At 36.1% G+C, this 17,355-nt stretch overlaps 1 protein-coding gene and 1 pseudogene across 1 annotated transcript; both read right to left on the bottom strand.

Annotated features, from left to right (window-relative positions):
- Positions 1-2,933, bottom strand: part of LOC127181558 (coiled-coil domain-containing protein 127-like) — a 9,101-nt pseudogene extending 6,168 nt beyond the window's left edge.
- A 4,256-nt stretch (positions 2,934-7,189) lies between these two features.
- Positions 7,190-11,428, bottom strand: LOC127182253 (coiled-coil domain-containing protein 127-like). The gene is made up of 2 exons (XM_051137425.1): positions 10,706-11,428; positions 7,190-7,712 (listed from the first exon to the last, which is right to left on the bottom strand). The coding sequence occupies exons 1-2, from the start codon at positions 10,794-10,796 to the stop codon at positions 7,192-7,194; spliced, it is 612 nt and encodes a 203-aa protein (XP_050993382.1). The 5' UTR covers positions 10,797-11,428; the 3' UTR covers positions 7,190-7,191.
- Between the last annotated feature and the right edge of the window lie 5,927 nt (positions 11,429-17,355).

Raw genomic sequence — 17,355 nt, 5'->3', positions numbered from 1 at the left:
ATTATATTTTGTCTTCTAAAGCAGCGGCAGAAACGCAGGAAGCTGGAATGTGCGACTTTATTCTGTGCTGTCGTCTCCGCTGGTTTCAAAACTCAAAGAGGCGCGTATATTAGCTGTATATTGTCTTTTCCCACTTGATTTGTGTGTGTGTGTGTGTGTGTGTGTGTGTGTACTTGTGATGGGTTAAATGCAGAGGACCAATTTTGACTATGGTCTATTCACCTGGAATTCATCTTCATGACGCGCCTCAGTCAGTCAGTGGTGGTTCTTTGAGAACCTAAGAAGATGAGCTAGAACTCTTCAGGACTTCCCTAAGCATGCGCCAGGCCTTGTCTTTCTATTCCCCAAAGATCACAGGACTTCAGCTGGGTCCTTCTCAGCTCTTGGTTCTTCTTCATTTTTCCCATGGGAAGAAACTCCCAGTCACCATCGAGTCAGAACATCTTTGGAGTTCATCACTCTTCAGACCCGGAAGAACGTGATCGCAATTCCAAAACCACCACTGCTTCCAACCATCAAGACTTTCACCCAAGACTGCATTCAAACACTTGTTCAACGACCAAGGCAATGCCAGTATTGTACATTTAACTAAACCAAACGGAGGTTTAGTATAAGCTGTAGACAGCACTGATGGTTTCGCGCAGGTGGTTAACTGACTCTTTTCATAGCTTCATTTCCCTGTCTCTAACTGCTTCTCACTGACCCTTCCCCCATGTATGAGTGACTTCGTGTTTGTTTGTTTAGATTAGTTATGTGTTAGTCCTTTGTTAATAAAACTCTTGTGCACAAATTACATGAGTGTTGATTCTGATTCTGCCTTGCAAATTAATGTCCCATTACGATTCCGATTCGAGCTACATGCTCTAATGCAATGGTACTTTAAGAAAGTTATTTTCTGTGGCCAAGAAAATATCATTTCTTAGAGTTGATATAAAAATCATACTGAATGTTCGTGGGACAAACAGATTAGTTGATGGAAAATTAGTTCTGCTACAGTTACTACTGGCAGCTGATATAAATAATTGTAATTAATAATAATTAATTATAATTATTTATATACATTTCCCTTTGAGCTAAATCGCAACAAAACACAGAATCGACTTTGCGCTGCTGCCTGTGATCACGTCAATGATCAGACAAATTTGCATGTGTATCTTGAAAAGCGAATGTTTAGGAAAGTACTACACCATGTTTTTCTGCAATCTAGTGGTTTACAGGAAAATAATATCAAAGGTGCCTTTTGCCCTGTTGTAGCCTACCCTACTGTCAATGCTTAAAGGTGATTTAGTCTTTCTTCAAATCTAAAGAATCATTAAAACTTTGTTCTAGAAAAGGAAAACAAAAATACATATAAAAGTAACACAAAACATTGGGGCCATTTTTTTGTGCCAGAAATAACCAGAATGCAATGCTTAATGTACAATGCTAAATCAGAGAGGCCAGTTCCAGTTAGATTTTTCATCTCCACCATTTCCAGCTGCTCTAACATTCCTTTGATTCATTCATTTTGACTGAATCAAAAGTCAGAAGAGAACAACACAAGCTTTTGTTTTAACAGGAAGTAACATGAAATTATTTGGTTTCAAGTAATCACTGGTTTCAAGAAGAAGAAAAAATGTTCCTGCAAGCAACATCTTGCAACATGTTCCTACACATTAGTAGGTGTGGTAGCTTTATGTTATTACCTAACTTATGTTGGTATGCATATATTATCGCTCTTAAAATGAAAGGTTCTTTATTGGCATCAATGGTGAAAAACCGTGAACATCCATGGAATCTTTCAAATGCAGAAAAGGTTCTTTATAGTCGAAAAAGTTTCTTTAGATTTTTAAAATTTTCTTCAAAATGGTTGTTTTAAGAACTGCTCACTGAAATGAGTGTATGTGTATATATGTACACATAGTGCATTTGTTAATAATTCAGTCAGAGATTTTTTTCTTTTAATTTTAGTGTCAAGTGTTAACTGTTTTTGAACAAATTGCATGTTTCTCTGTTTTGTCACCTTTTATAAAAGAATCTAAATGCATAAACGTAAACGAAATACAAAATGTGAGGATTTCCATCCACACCAGGATGTATTGACACTTACTCTATGTACAAATTTGAATTTGTTCTTCCCACAAAGAAATCACTAAAACACAAAATAGAATCTCATTCATTTTATTGACAATAAGGTCTTTTAAAACTCATTTTAGTGATACAGATTCATTTTTGCTCTCCAAATGTCACTTTTTTGTCTGTGTGTTGAGTATAGCAGCCTCAGCTCTCTGGTGTGATTGAAGAGTGACCTGCAGGAGCCAGTATCTGAGATACAGCCACATCAGACATCCATTCCTCCGAGGATCTGTGTTGAGATACTCAGCACAACTACGATCATTCTCAAAAATATCCCTGAGACCATGTTCCATCTTCAGATCTGCAAGAAGGGGCTGTTTGGCATAAGACAATAGGTCCTTCTCTATGTCCACCCTCCATGAATAATGCACCAAATGACTACAAAAGATCTCTTGCCTTTTCATCAGCCTGTACTCTACTTCTTTCAGAACTGCAGAAACAATCTGCTCTTGCTATTTTTCCTTTTTCACAGCCTCTTGAAACCGTCTAGATATTTTGTTTTCTGTTTCCAACCTAATGCAATAGCGTTCTTTGTTGAATTTTTCATTCTGAGAAGCCAGGGCTTCCGTTATTTTCTTCTCAAACTGCTTGGACTAAATCCACCCTAAAAGAGCACAGGAGAGAGGAAAAAATAATTTTTTACTTGCAATTAATCACAATGTACATGCTACTAAAGTAGGTGTTGTGTAGTACATACTAAAGGCAGCAAGTCCCAACATGGGCACCAGGAGGGCATAGTTCCACTTGCTGCTGTCACCACCACCGCCCTGCCTCTCTGGCCTTATATTCCAGTCCTGCGGATTATCCAGATTATTCATTTGGACTGGAGCTGGAAAATAAGTGCATACTTCTAAATTGATATGTAAAAGGGAAAAGTTATTGTAAATTCATATAGACAGATAGATAGATAGATAGATAGATAAAAGTAGTTATTTATTTGTTGTTAACACAATCAGACAAGAATTAGATATTCTCTTGCCACTGACTCAGTTCTGTTCTTGCTTAGTTCAACATAATATATTACATCTTAATGACGTAAATTAATAGTTTGAATATTATACACTTAAACACATATGTTAGTTCACAGAACTGATGGTAAATATCAGATATTAATGAAGTATAAAATTGTTTTAACAGTAATATTAAAGTTCAAGTAGCAGATCAGGTCAAAAATGACAAAAGATTTTGAGAAAAACATCAGCTCAGTGCTTTTGTTTGCTGGTTTTATGAATGAAAAAAAAATCTAAAGAAACTTCTCGAAACATGTTCCTTCACGACTAGGTGTGGCAGCTTTATATCTATATGACCCAACACATAACAGTATATATATATGTGACCCTGGACCACAAAACCAGTCATAAGGGTCCATTTTTGGAAATTAAGATTTATACATCATCTAAAAGCTGAATAGGAATTAGGATAGGACAATATAAGGCCGAGATACAGCTATTTGAACATCTGGAATCTGAGGGTGCAAAAAATCAAAATATTGAGAAAATCACCTTTAAAATTGTCCAAATGAAGTTCTTAATAAGGCATATTACTAATTAAAAATTGAATTCTGATATATTTACAGTAGGAATTTTACAAAATATCTTCATGGAACATGATTTTTACTTAATTTCCTAATGATTTTTGGTATAAAAGAAAAATCAATAATTTTGTCCCATACAGTGTCTTTTTGGCTATTGCTACAAATATACCCCAGCGACTTAAGACTGGTCTTGTGGTCCAGGGTCACATATAGGCTTTTTATGTTACACTTAAATTACATTAAGTCTACATATAATGCAGTATGCTTAGGTAGCTTACCTTGTCTTTAAGGATCACAATAGTCTGAAGGACAGAATAATGTTATTCCTCTTAGATCTTTTCTTGGCTGTTCCCCCTCAACTATATATTCAGCACTGCTGGTTCTGAAAATGTAAAGCTGTATTTAAGTTCCACCCCCTGGAGCTATGGATGGTCTGATTTGCTCATTTTATTTGCTAGAGATGTATTTTGCAAACCAAAGCAAAGTAAATCTGTGATTAACATATTGTACCTTCAGATCAAAATATTGGAATGTAAAATGTAGTATTTTCATCCACAACAGAAAAGGGTCACACTAAGATGGGCTGCTACTGTCCATCTGGCAATGTCAGAATTTGGGTCAGATGGATATTGTATGGTTGCGCATAAGTTTAGTTAAATATTTATAAATACTGATCGCCTGCACCTCATCAGTTCTGAAAACATATTTTAAAACTTTAATATATTGGAAATGTTACTGTGCACAGGGTATTTACACTTCCTGTATGTACAAACTTAAAGGAATAATTAAGCCAAAAATTAAAGCTTGTTGAAAACCTGCTCAGCCTCAGGCCATCCAAGATGAGTTTGTTTCATCATTGGAACAGTTATGGAGAAATTTAGCTCACTAGTGGAATGAATGGGTGCCAACTTATTTTAATTGATTAAGCTTACTGATGACTGATTAATCACTTTCAATACAAATGTGTTCAGTATAGGAGCAGATTTTTATACACTTTTTAAATAGTGATATTTTTTATTTTTGTAATCATTTGTGTCAAATCATACCAAAAGCCTCTTACCCTTCATTTTGGTACAAATACTGTCAATAATACATAGATATGCATTTGGAGGTATTTACCGTATATTAATGATTAATCTAATGTTAATTTTCGTGAAAATCTGTTAGTATTTTCCCTGAAAAATCCCTACAATATATTAATGTAGCAAAGACTGAAACTGAGTTGTAGTTTAACATCATCTTTGTATTCGTATTGTATGTCCCTGCCTGTGCTTTTTCATTCAAAACATTGTACCTGTGCAAAAGATTTAGGACTTAAGATTCACTAGACCTTAAATATTTATTACGAACTACATGCAGTTTTCAGCATTGCTGACGTGTGAAATGATTTTGTAATCTTTTCTTTTCATGCAATAAAGTTGCAACTGGTTTAAGAATGCAAATATACAACTAGTTTTAATACCATTAAACCACTTCAAATCTGAAACTTCAGAGTTAATTGTCAGTGTTTCCTTACAGGTGTTGTTTTCTTTATTTGATGAGGTCTGGGAAACAGGCTTGTCGAAAATAAGTTATTCAATAAATAAATTCAATTAATGAATTAATCCTTTACCTTGAATGACAATAATTGTAGATTCGTACAAGGAAATTATACAAAACTATAGCGGTGAAAGCTACATTGATCTGAACAGACATTTATTTTGCATAACACAGCTGATACGATTTGACTATAATTAAATATGCTGTTAATTCAGTTACCTTGGTTTTGGCTCAGTTTCATAACAGATTCAACCCTGACAGAATTTTTTTAATATCACAGTGAACATTTACACATTCACATAGGCTATGACATTAAAATACAACATAACATACAACAAGCAAATATAAGTCCAGTGTCACACTGGGTCAAACAAATGTATCCTTATAAAACTGTGTGCCAATCTATTTTTGCTCATTTTCAAGTAAATCCTTAAGTTTTCTCTGCCAGTCCTCAAAACATGTGTTTATAGTGGCTCTTGAGCAGGGTTCAGGATGCTGGAAGATCTTGAGGAGGTCAGCCTTTATATTGAGTTGACATGCTACAGGGTCAGTGGAGGCCATGCTGGTCAACTCTTGCTCTCTGGTCCGCTGAGCAAAATATGGGACAGTATTGCTGCAAATGATTTCTTGTCTAGCGTACAACAACCTGCGGATCTCATGAATCACAAGCATGGCTTTGTCCTCCCTTCTGTCTTTTTCAATGCTTGTCCTCAAACAATCGATTTCATTTCTTATTCTCCTATGCATGAACCATTCTGTGAAGAAGCAAAGAATACTGTCAATGCTTTCTTTAAATCTAAAGAATAGCTAAAACTACCATGTTCTAGAAAAGAGAAACAAAAATGCACATAAAATTATTACAGAACATGGGATTTGGGCCATTTTCTGTGCCAGAAACAATCAGAATGCAATGCTTACGGTACAACGCAAAGCCAGACAGTGAAATCAGCAAAGGCCAGTTCCAGTTCCATTTATCATCTCCACCATTTCCAGTTGTTCTAATATTCATTTGATTCCTTCGTGCATTTAGATCATTCATTTTGACTGAATCGAAAATTGAAAACTAGTCAGAAGAGAACAACATCAGTTTTTATTTGAATATGCTCACAATTTGTGCACTTTCACTTTCAGATAGAAAAAACATACTTTTGCAAAATGTTCCTACACGTTATTGATATGCATACTGAATATATTTGTATCTTAAACTACTTTTAGGGTTTCATATTATATGTAAGATGAACTTACCTTCCCTTTAAGGATCAGAACAGATTGATAGATATAATGCTGTGGTACCTCATGGATCTTTTCATGGCTTTCACTCTGAACTATTTATTCAACACTGGTTAAACTGGTTGTACATATGCAAAGGTTATTGAAATTCCAACCCCCTTTTGAAGACATGAGCGGGCCTGATTTTTTGTTAAAGAATGTTTTGTAATGCATTGCTTAAAATTCAGTCAGGGATTTTGTTTCTTTTAATTTAGGTGGCACTTTCTTTTTTTCTTTTCTTTGCATTTCACCTCTTATAATAAACCTGGCGTTGTGCATTGTTATGAATGTTGTTGTCTCTGCTACAAATTGTTGTTCTATGTCACCTTTTATAAAAGAGTCTAGATGCATAATTGCACCCTCGGATTAACATACTAGGAATATAAAATTTAAGGATTTCCATCCACACCAGGAAAAGTTCACAATGAGACAGACTGTTTTTTCTGACATCATTATGCCAACAGGGGCATAATTATACAAGATGGATGAAGTATATGGATGAGTGTTGAAAATGTTTGGTTAAAAATTGAAATACTCCCTTGAGCCCTAAAAACATATTTTACTACAGTTAAATATTTGGTAATTTATTGTGTAAATCGTATTGACAAATTGTGAAATCTGAATTTGATCTTCTCACAAAGAAACCAATGTAACAAAATTGAATCTTATTGACAACTGGGTCTTTTAAAATACATCATTTTAGTGATACAGATTCATTTTTTTCTCCTCCAATGTCACTTTTTTGCTTGTGTGTCGAATATAGCAGCCTCAGCTCTCTGGTGTGTTTGAAGGGTGGCCTGCAGCCGCCAGTATTTGAGATACAGCCACATCAAACTCCCATTCCTGCGCTTATCTGTGTTCAGATACTCTGCACAACTGCGATCATTCTTAAAAATATCCCTGAGACCGTCCTCCATCTCCAGATGTGCAAGATGGGGTTCTTTGGCTGTATAAATCAATAATTCCTTCTCCATCTCCATTCTCCTTACACGGGTCACCAAAAAACTGCAAAAGGCCCTCTGCCTTTCCATCAACCTGTACTCTACATCATTCAGAACCGCTAAAGCAATCTGCTCTCGCTCTTTTTCAGTTTCCAGGGCTTTTTGAAACAGTCTAGATAGTTCGCTTTTCATTTCCAACCTCATGTAACAATGTTCTTCCTTGAGTTTCTGATTCTGGGACACCAGTGCTTGATGATTGATCTCAACTTTGGCTTCCTCAGTTTCGTTTTGAAACTCCTTGGACCAGATCCACCCTAAGAGAGCACAGGAGATCAATCACAATGTACGCGCCAGTAAAGCACACTTAAAGGAGAAGTCCACTTCCCAAACAAAGATTCACATATAATGTACTCACCCCCTTGTCATCCAAGATGTTCATGTCTTTCTTTCTTCAGTCATAAAGAAATTATATTTTTTGAGGAAAACATTTCAGCATTTTTTTCCATATAATGGCAGGGTTGCCAACTTTTAAGTTCAGCTTGGAGTGAGATTTGGGGTGGGGGCCGGGTGGATTTCTGGAGATTTCGATCTTGATTCAATTTCAATTCATATGTATATACTGTACATATAAGGGGATAAAAATGTTTTGTTAAATGCCTGTTTTTATTTTTTTAATGAAAATAACCGATCGTTTCGCTAGATAAGACCCTTATTCCTCGGATCGTTTGAAGCCACATTTAAACTCTCTTTTGAAAGTTCAAAATCGGGGCACCATACCAGTCCATTATATGGAGAAAAATGCAGAAATGTTTTCCTCAAAAAACGCAATTTCTTTACAACTGAAGAAAGAAAGACATGAAGATCTTGGATGACAAGGGGATGAGTACATTATATGTGAATCTTTGTTTTGGAAGTGGACTTCTTCTTTCTTTCTCTCTTTCTTTCTTCTTTTTCTGAGATTTTATCTATAATGATAATCAGACTGAATAAACAAATAAAATCATTATTAACAAAATACATCTTTTCAATGCAGATGAAACACAGACACTGCATCTGAAGTGGCATTTAGATGTATTTACCCACTGTTTAATGCAGGACATGAATGCATTTGACCTGCAGTTATAAATGCAAGAATAATGTTTTTATATATTAATCCTAAAACGTTGAATGCTGATTTTTGAAATTATTAAACAAATGAAAAGGTACTTTAAATGTGAAATTAAAATCAGCAGTAGGTGTCAGTAAGTCACTGTTAATAAGCGAGTCGTTGCTGAACCATTCAAACGGTTGATTCATTCAGGACGGAATGCATTGCTGTCACTTTGTTTGGAACCATATTTGTTGGCGAAATAGAACAAAAAAATAGGCAATATGGTGTCTAAAATGTAAGTCTATTAATATTAACTTATAGTTTATTAAACTGTTGTATAAAATCAATATCACATTTGTAATATTGATTAACTATATGTAATGGTATACATTTTCTGCCACCATATCTTGAATTTTGAGAATATTCTAATTGCATTGCATTTTCTTACACTGAATCAGGCAGTGAAAAATGAGCACAGTCAGTCTAGCGAATGTTTAAGCACTCATAACTCCTCTTATAATCAATGAAGCTGTCCATACACTGTATAATAAATTAATCTCTTACTTGCATAGTTCGTACATCTGCATTTTGTTGCTTAATTCAGCAATGACTATTCTGAACACCTCTGATTGGCCACTATATACTAAACTCAACAGAGTCCTGTGTGATTGGTTAAAATGAGCAACACTGTAAAAACGTGTAAAAATAAAATATGTTGTAAAGTGAGCAGGTCTAAATTTAATAGCAATGAATAGTTTCAGTTTAATTTCATTTTCACAAGTTTCATGTTTTAAGTATTATAGTGTTATTGAAAAACCAGGGGACCCCCATATTATTTGGGGTGTTATGGGGGGTCCTTTAATGCTTACGGGAGGTCCGAGACTGATCGATTTATTTTGCAATTTTATATAGGCTACTTAATTTAATTTTATAGTAGCACATATTTTTTATAATCCTACTGCTCAAAATACCTGGGGTTTTCCCAAAATAACCACTATATGGAGTAAAAATACATTTTTGTTTTTGATATGGACTATATTGATAAGAGTGATGTAGTAATATTCAATGTGAAGCTTACACTGCAATGTACCTGAGAGAAAACAGATTTGACCATCTAATTTTCACCAATAAGAAAAAAGTGTTTTAAAGCTTGTTGTTTTGCACAACGTCACAGTTACATATGACATGAGAATAAGGCCTGAAGTTAGCAAAATATAATTATATTTTCATAATGATTTTTTTCTTTCAAACATTGTCTGTGTAAAAACACCCCTGGCCAAATGCCCCCAGTAGGCATCACTTCCCACTTTAATAATTACTGTAGTTACCATTCTGAACATCACATCCTTTCTTTTTCCCTCGGATGTAATCTATATAGGTTGTTGAATAAAAATATTTGGACTTTATATCTAAAAATTACATCAACTTAGCACCAGCAAGCTTGTTAGCTAGACAGCATCAGCTAACAATATTTACTTATTTTCAGTATGGTTATGAATAAACATTCATATCTATTCTAGTTGATCTAGTTGATCCAAACAATATAAAAATGTATACTATTGCTAAACAATATAAAAACAGACGTCAGGTAGGGTTACATGCGTGCATGAGTTATTTTATTTAATCTGTTATTTAAATTTTTCGTTTTTGACCTAAAGCAGAGACACTGATGTTGATGTGTCTGAATTCAAGCATTTCAGAAACAGATCACCCTTACAACAAACAACGGACAGCTTTGACCTAAATATGATTTTCAGTTACAATAATTAATCCTAAAATTCGACATTAGTAACTTACTTTTCGCGCGCGCAAGATCGCCCGGTTCTTACTTGTGAATTCAGTTGACTGGAGACTCGCTCTAAACGGATCATTTGAATAAATGAGTTGTCGACTCGAGAACAGCTGCAATCGGATCATTCCAATTCGTGAATGAATCGTTTGGTGCGATTGGCGAATCAATTTCACAGGTTCATTGAAAAGAATCAGTTTGTTCATGAATCAGACACCGCTTCTGCGTCTCAGAGCACGTAGCAAAGGAGTAACGATATGTTTTATGAAATGTAGTAAATCAAAAAATAAATAAAACTACTCCAGTAAAGTACAGATACTTGAAAAATGTACTTAAGTACAGTAACGAAGTACAACTACTTCGTTACTGCCCACCACTGAAAATCACATACAGCACCTTTAAGGGCATTTGTGTTGTGTGGTACATACCAAAGGCAGCGAGTCCCAGCATGGGTACCAGAAAGGCATAGTAGTTCCACTTGCTTCTGTCACCACCACCCTGCCTCTCTGGTCTTGCCATTGACCCAGTTCTGATCTTGTTCAGTTTAACATAAGTCAGGGCTCGACAATAAGGAGTGCCCAATGGCCCGGGGCCAGTGTAAAAGACGCTCGGGACAGTTGACGAATTTGTCACTGGCCCGATCGGACCACTGCCGTGTCGTCACTAAAGTTTATCATTTGTACACGTTTTTAAGAATTGTTAATTAAAATGTTAAGCTATCACAGAGAGATGGACAAATAGCCTGTTGTGCCGAAATCGGTGACCTATCGAAAAGTGTGACCAGGGGTCGAGGTTCAGCAAATGTTCGCGCGGGAGCGCGCACGTTTTAGATAAGACGCTGAAGCCGAATGATCTGCGTAAGAGGAGACGAGCGGTGCTGTAAAGATGTTTCATGTCTTAAGGCTTACGAAAACTGGACCAGCTAGATACTGTCGCCAGCATCTAATTCACGAGTTCACGCTTACATATAATTAGCCGGAGTATAGTAATGCATGTTTGGCGTGCTGTCCGGGGAAGGGCTCCGAGCTCAGGAATGGCCCGAACCCAGAGAACCCCCCTTAGGTGTAGTGAGAACTCGGAGTGAGGAGATGGGGTGGTGGAGGGATGCTGATAAACCGTCAAAAGGATAGAGGTAAGTCAGCTGTATTTGAATGCATAGCGCTGATTGACTTGAGTGGACTCCTGTTGTGTTAGTTAGGCTAGGTATCTGACGCGCTCCTCCCGAACCTTGTTAATAAAACATCATATGTTTATATAGGAAAGAAATGAAACATTAATGCTGCTGCTGTTGTTTACTACTAATAAGAATGTTTTTCGTTTGAGATGTTTTAGCGCTTGAAAGCTATAACATATTTCGATTATCTGATAAATGTATATCTTAACTTTATTCTTATTACTAGTTCCTGTAATTACCCAATAATGTTGGAGATCTACAGTTTGTTCCTTACAAATGCTTATGGTTCCAGGTTGCAGTTGGCCAGGGTCACTGAATCTGACAAGTAAAATTTGATATAGTTTAGCCAACAAAATGTTGCCACTATTTCATAACAGCTGACTAAAAATGTTTAATAAAGTGACTCATGACAGATTACATTTAAAGCTACTGAAATGTAACCCCTCTTTTTTATTGCAAGATCATGGTTCACAATGCGCGAAATACTGGAAATATTATCCTAAATATTGAAACGGGGGTTTATATGAATGTATCTCTGATGGGAACTGACTCTTTTAAGAAAGGTTTACAAGGCGTTTTCTTTTCATTTGCCCATGTATGACGCATTTAAAGTAGCGTTCATAAGCACTGTGCTGCTTTGTTTACAGCAGTTACCAAAGAAACTACACTGTTATTCAAGTGCCATCTACTGGCAGAGACTGAGTTTGCGCTTTTCAGACCGTGCTGTTTTTCCCTAAAGCATCTTTTCATGTGTAATAAAATATTAACAATACAATCATTTTTGAACAAACAAATAATATTTGAACTTTAGTTAGGCTAGTAGGTTTAGGTGTGGTATCGAAATTGGAATCGAGAATTGTACAATTTTAATTGGCATGTAAAATTTTGGTGTCATATAAGCTTATTTATTAAAGTGCCCCTATTATGCCTTTTCAAATATGATCTTTCATGCAGCGAGTCATGTAGCTGTATGAGAACATAAACTATCTGCAAAGTTGTGAAGCCGACAGTGCATGATAAATAAAGTTATTGTCTATCAAAAAAAAGAGTCGGCTCACATTTGCCTGAACGAGTCGTCAGGAATTCAAATCTTTTTCTGTTACGGCCGCACGTCACGAAGTAACACATTTGCATAAGGTCCGCCCACGTTCTACGTTGCCAACAACTTGTCCGCCCACAAACAGTAAAATTTCCATGTGGTTTAGGTCACATGGAAATTTACACGTACATTATACAGAAGACGCTGTATCCTACGCTGTGAGTAAAACTGTTTTATATTCACTTCCAAAAGATGATGAATCTACAAAGATTGTATTTTCGTTCAAAATACGTAGTTGTGTATGTTATGTTGTGTAACAACCCTGCATCTGTCTTGCTAACTGGCTAAATCAGTGGTTCTCAACCTTTTTTTGGGCCAGCACCCCCCTACCCATTATCCAGGTCCCTCACCGCCCCCCCATCAAATAAATCGTAGTCTAATTGTCCTCACTGAATATTAAAGTTGATTATTATTATTTTGTGTTTATAATAAGGACTGTTATTATATTTACAGTAATTCAAATGTATGGGGTCATTATGATTTTTAGGAAATTACTTTATTTAAAGAATGCATTGAATTGATCAAAAAAGAGTGAAGTACTTTTTTTAGAGTAAATTATTTTAAAATAAGTGTAATAACATTCATTTACAGAGTTTTTAAGCATGTCGGTGGTTTTCATTGCAACAGCTTCAGTGTTGTTGAGATGTGGATATATCTTGTTGCCCCAAATTTAAAAAGACTAAATAAAAATGACACAGTGGACATTGTTATTTTGGTGAGCAAATACCATTACTTTATATTTACTACTTTACTATATTTCATAGATTTTGTGAGAATATTTCAAAGTTTACTTTAAAAAAAACTAAGTACAACCCTAATTCTAGAAAAGTTGGGACATTTTGTAAAATGATAAAATCTGTAATTTGTTCATTCTATTTAACGTTTATTTAATTGACAAAAGTACAAAGAAAAGATTTCCAAAGTTTTCACTGACCAACTTAAATGTATTTTGTAAATATAAACATATTTATTTAAAAAATATTTATTTATTTATTTATTTATTTGAAGTATGCATCCCACTCCAATAAAGTTGGGACAGAGGCAAAATAAAAGTGAAAAGGTTATAGAATAACCAAATAAACTACTTTGAAACACAGCAAGCAGGTGAATCAGTAATAGGTGAGGGAATCATGTTTGGCTATAAATGGAGCTTCTCAGTCTTCGCAAGCAAAGCTGGATCATGGCTCAAAATTTGTTTATATTAACAAAATAAAACTAAGTTGGCCAGTGAAAACACTGGATTTGTTATATATATATTAAATTTCAAATCTTGCTTTTTTGTCAGTGTGTTGTGCCAGCTATAATAATAACAAGAAATGTTTCTTAAGCAACAGTCAGCATAATTTCTGAAAGATCATGTGACACTGAAAGCTATAGTAATATACTGTAGCTTAGCATGAGAAGAGAACACATTTTAAAATATATTCAAATAAAAAGTTTTTTTTGTTTTTTTTTTTTAATGATAGATTTACTGTTTTTAATGTATTTAATGTAAACTGTTTTTTTAAACAAACAAATGCAACCTTTTTTATGAACCCATTAATAAATCATACTGACCTTTTTAAATGCTAGTGTATATTATAGGCTATATTTTATTTATAATATATAGGCCCGTTTTGAAAGCATGTATCTTAACCCTTAAAACAGTTCATACATAATATTATTTTTTTAATGTCATTAAATGGCACATGACATTCATCACATTTTTGATTTATCTTTTGAAGTATCATTATCATTAGAAGCAAAAAAGGAGCAAAAAAACAACGTGGATATATTAGCCTATAATTGTGAGCTTTTCATAAACTCCTTAGAAATGTGGTATTCAAACCAACTGCAGCCAATCAGCAAACAAAATGTATTAATATTAATTTTTCTAAACAAGAAAAAACATGTCTTGCTTTATCGTGTATAAATGCTTGCTATTGTTTTGACGCAGCGGCTGCGCTACAGAAAAGTCAAGCAAACTGAAGTCGTTGCTAAGGAAATTATACACCGTCAGGTCTAGGAGGGCAGTATTGGTGTAAACTAGCAGCGAACAGCACTACTACACTGACCGCGAACAGCGCGACACGTGTCTTAAAGCACATCGATCCCGTTATAATCTGTCGTTCAGTAACAACTGAGCGCGAGCGCTACACTAAACAGATGCGGCGTTCTATTTCTGCCTGTGGGATTTCACGCGCCTGCGCTACCGACAAGTTAAAAAACAGATATAGAAAGTGCGTTTTTAATGTATCCAGTGTAGAGACAGTGTTAGGATGTAGCAGACCTTTTTTTTTTTTTTGCAAGTTTCAGCTCATACATCTTTGGTTTAAACTCGTCTTGACCAAACGCCCCCCAGGAACAGCTCAACGCCCCCCCTTTTTTAAAAATATTACTTCCAGCGCCCTCCGATGCTGTCCGAACGCCCCCTGCCGTTGAGAAACACTAGGCTAAATCAAGCTTTTGTAGTTCTGTTGTTCAGCTGTGGACCCACTGTAGTCTGACAATTTGTGATTGATGCAGCTTGACTGTCTGTCTGTCTCATTAGTTTAAGAAATGATAAAGGATGGCGCACGAAGCGGCTTTCACACCGAATGCGGAAAGCGCTGTGCTATGAAACCCATTCGATTCAATGTGTTTCGCCCTGCGAGGACAGCTTGTTTCTGCCTGACCAAAGCGCACGCGCAGCGGAGCGCGTACGCCGCCGACAAAGTTCAAATAAGTTGTTCAAATAAACTTTTGCCGCTGTGCTCTGAAGGGCTGCACTGAACCCAGCGGCCAGCGCAGCGCTTCCCGCGTTCGGTGTGAAAGCCGCCTTAATGCATTATACGATGTTGAAGTTTACAACATAGAGGTGTGCCCGGTTCGCTTACATAAGCAAATTGTCAGCACTTTCCAAGGTAGACCCTGTTAACTTGTCGATCAGCCACTTTAGTCGTTTCATCATCAGACTCTGGCTCGAATTGGTATGGTAAAATTGATGCCATTTTTTCTGTGTATTGACAAATATCCAAGGCTGTCAGTCAGTTATGGCAATGGACGTTTCCTTCTCCGACACTCTGTGCGCGGTAGACCAATCATAAAGAACTGCGCCTTCTGACCAATCACAGCAGTGAGGGCTCACGGAAAGGAGGGGTTTAGAGAGACTGTGTCACGAATCTGGTCCCCTATACGGGGGAGGCTGCAGCCTCCCCTACTGGTCGGTGTCCCGCTGTCCGCTCACCACCAGATGTCACTCTCACCCCATCATTACACTCTGACTGTTGCACCACACCCCGGACTACATCTCCCAGGATCCATCGCGCTGATTGTATCTGTCCCCGTGACCAATCAGCAGCTCTATAAAAGCCCCGGACTTTCCCCATGCAAACCACGGAGTATTGTGAGTTGTTCTTGTGTTCTATTGTTAGCGTTCCCTAGTTTCGTTGTTCCCGAGTTCCTAGTTCCCAGTGTTTAGTCCCCACGCCTGGCCCTTCTCGTCTCGACTGCTCGCCGCCTGCCTACCTGACTCTTGCTAGTGTTTTTGGATTATTCTCTACGTCTCTCCTGTGATATTCCTGTTTGCTCCTGTTTGACCCTGCCTGTCTGACCATGTCTTTGCCTCGTCCATTAAATAAAAGCTCGCATTTGGATCCGCTCGCCTCTCGTCTCTCACTCCCCCCTTACAGACTGATTCTTCGAACTGCTTCGAAGAAGTCGTTTAGGAATCATTTAGAAATGGGGTAAAATGAAATCTATTTTTGGAGAAAACGGAAGTGTTTTTTGACCTTGCATACATGTAAACCTGTTTTGGGAGTCTATTAAAACAATATTATCAACCTTTAAAATGGCATAATAGGGGCACTTTAAAATAAAAGATAACATGAGTAAAAAACAATGATAACAGCAACTATTTAGCTTTTTTGTGCAGGGCCAGTGAAAATTTTGACCAGGCAAGTAAAAATTTGAACCACTGGCCAGACTGGGCCAGTAGAAAAAATCCTTAGCGTTGAGCCCTGATAAGATATTACATTTATTAATTGTTTGAATAGCATACACTTAAACACTTAAGAGATTAAGTCATAGAACTGGTATTAAATATCAGTAGTTAAATTATTTTAACACAGTAATGCAAAGATAGTTTAAGTGGCAGATCAGGTCAAATGTTTGAAAAGAAAACAAATCAGTTAGAGAATAACACCATCTCAGTGATTTTGTTTGCTGGTTGCATGAAGGAATAGGAAAGTCACCAAAAGCAGCTTTTTAGCTAAATGTTCAAGCAGGTGTGGTAGCATTACATCTACACAACCCAACTCATATGTATAAATATTTTTTTTATCTTTACACCTAAATTATTTTAGGCCCTCTTATAAAACAGTATGTAAGATTAAATTATTTTAGGCCATCATGTAATATGTAAGATTAACTTATCTTCTCTTTAAAGATCAGAACAGACTGACAATATAAAGCTGTGAGTCATTTCATGACTATCCACCCTGAACTGTTTATTCAGCACTAGTTAAACTGGTCCTGCAAATGCATAGCAATCGGAGCCATTTTATTTGTTAAAATGTTTTACAGTGTATTGCTTATGATTTAGTCAGTGATCGTGTTCCTTTTAATTAAAGTGGCACTTTTTTTTTCTCCTTTCTATTTCACCTCTAATCTAGCTTTCTAATAAACCTGGCTATGTAAATTAATTTGTCTCTATGACAAATTGCTTATGCTTCTTTGTTTTGTGTTCACTGGTAAAAGCAATTTTATGGATTATGGACTCGTATTTTAGCCTGAAGCAATGGTTTGAAGTTTAAAAAAACATCTTAAGGATGGATTTGTTTCTTACA

This window comes from Labeo rohita, chromosome 19 (assembly GCF_022985175.1).
Source record: "Labeo rohita strain BAU-BD-2019 chromosome 19, IGBB_LRoh.1.0, whole genome shotgun sequence".
Classification (NCBI taxonomy): Eukaryota; Metazoa; Chordata; class Actinopteri; order Cypriniformes; family Cyprinidae; genus Labeo; species Labeo rohita.
Note: the sequence above shows the minus strand (reverse complement) of the source record. Positions and strands in the feature narration are given on the sequence as shown.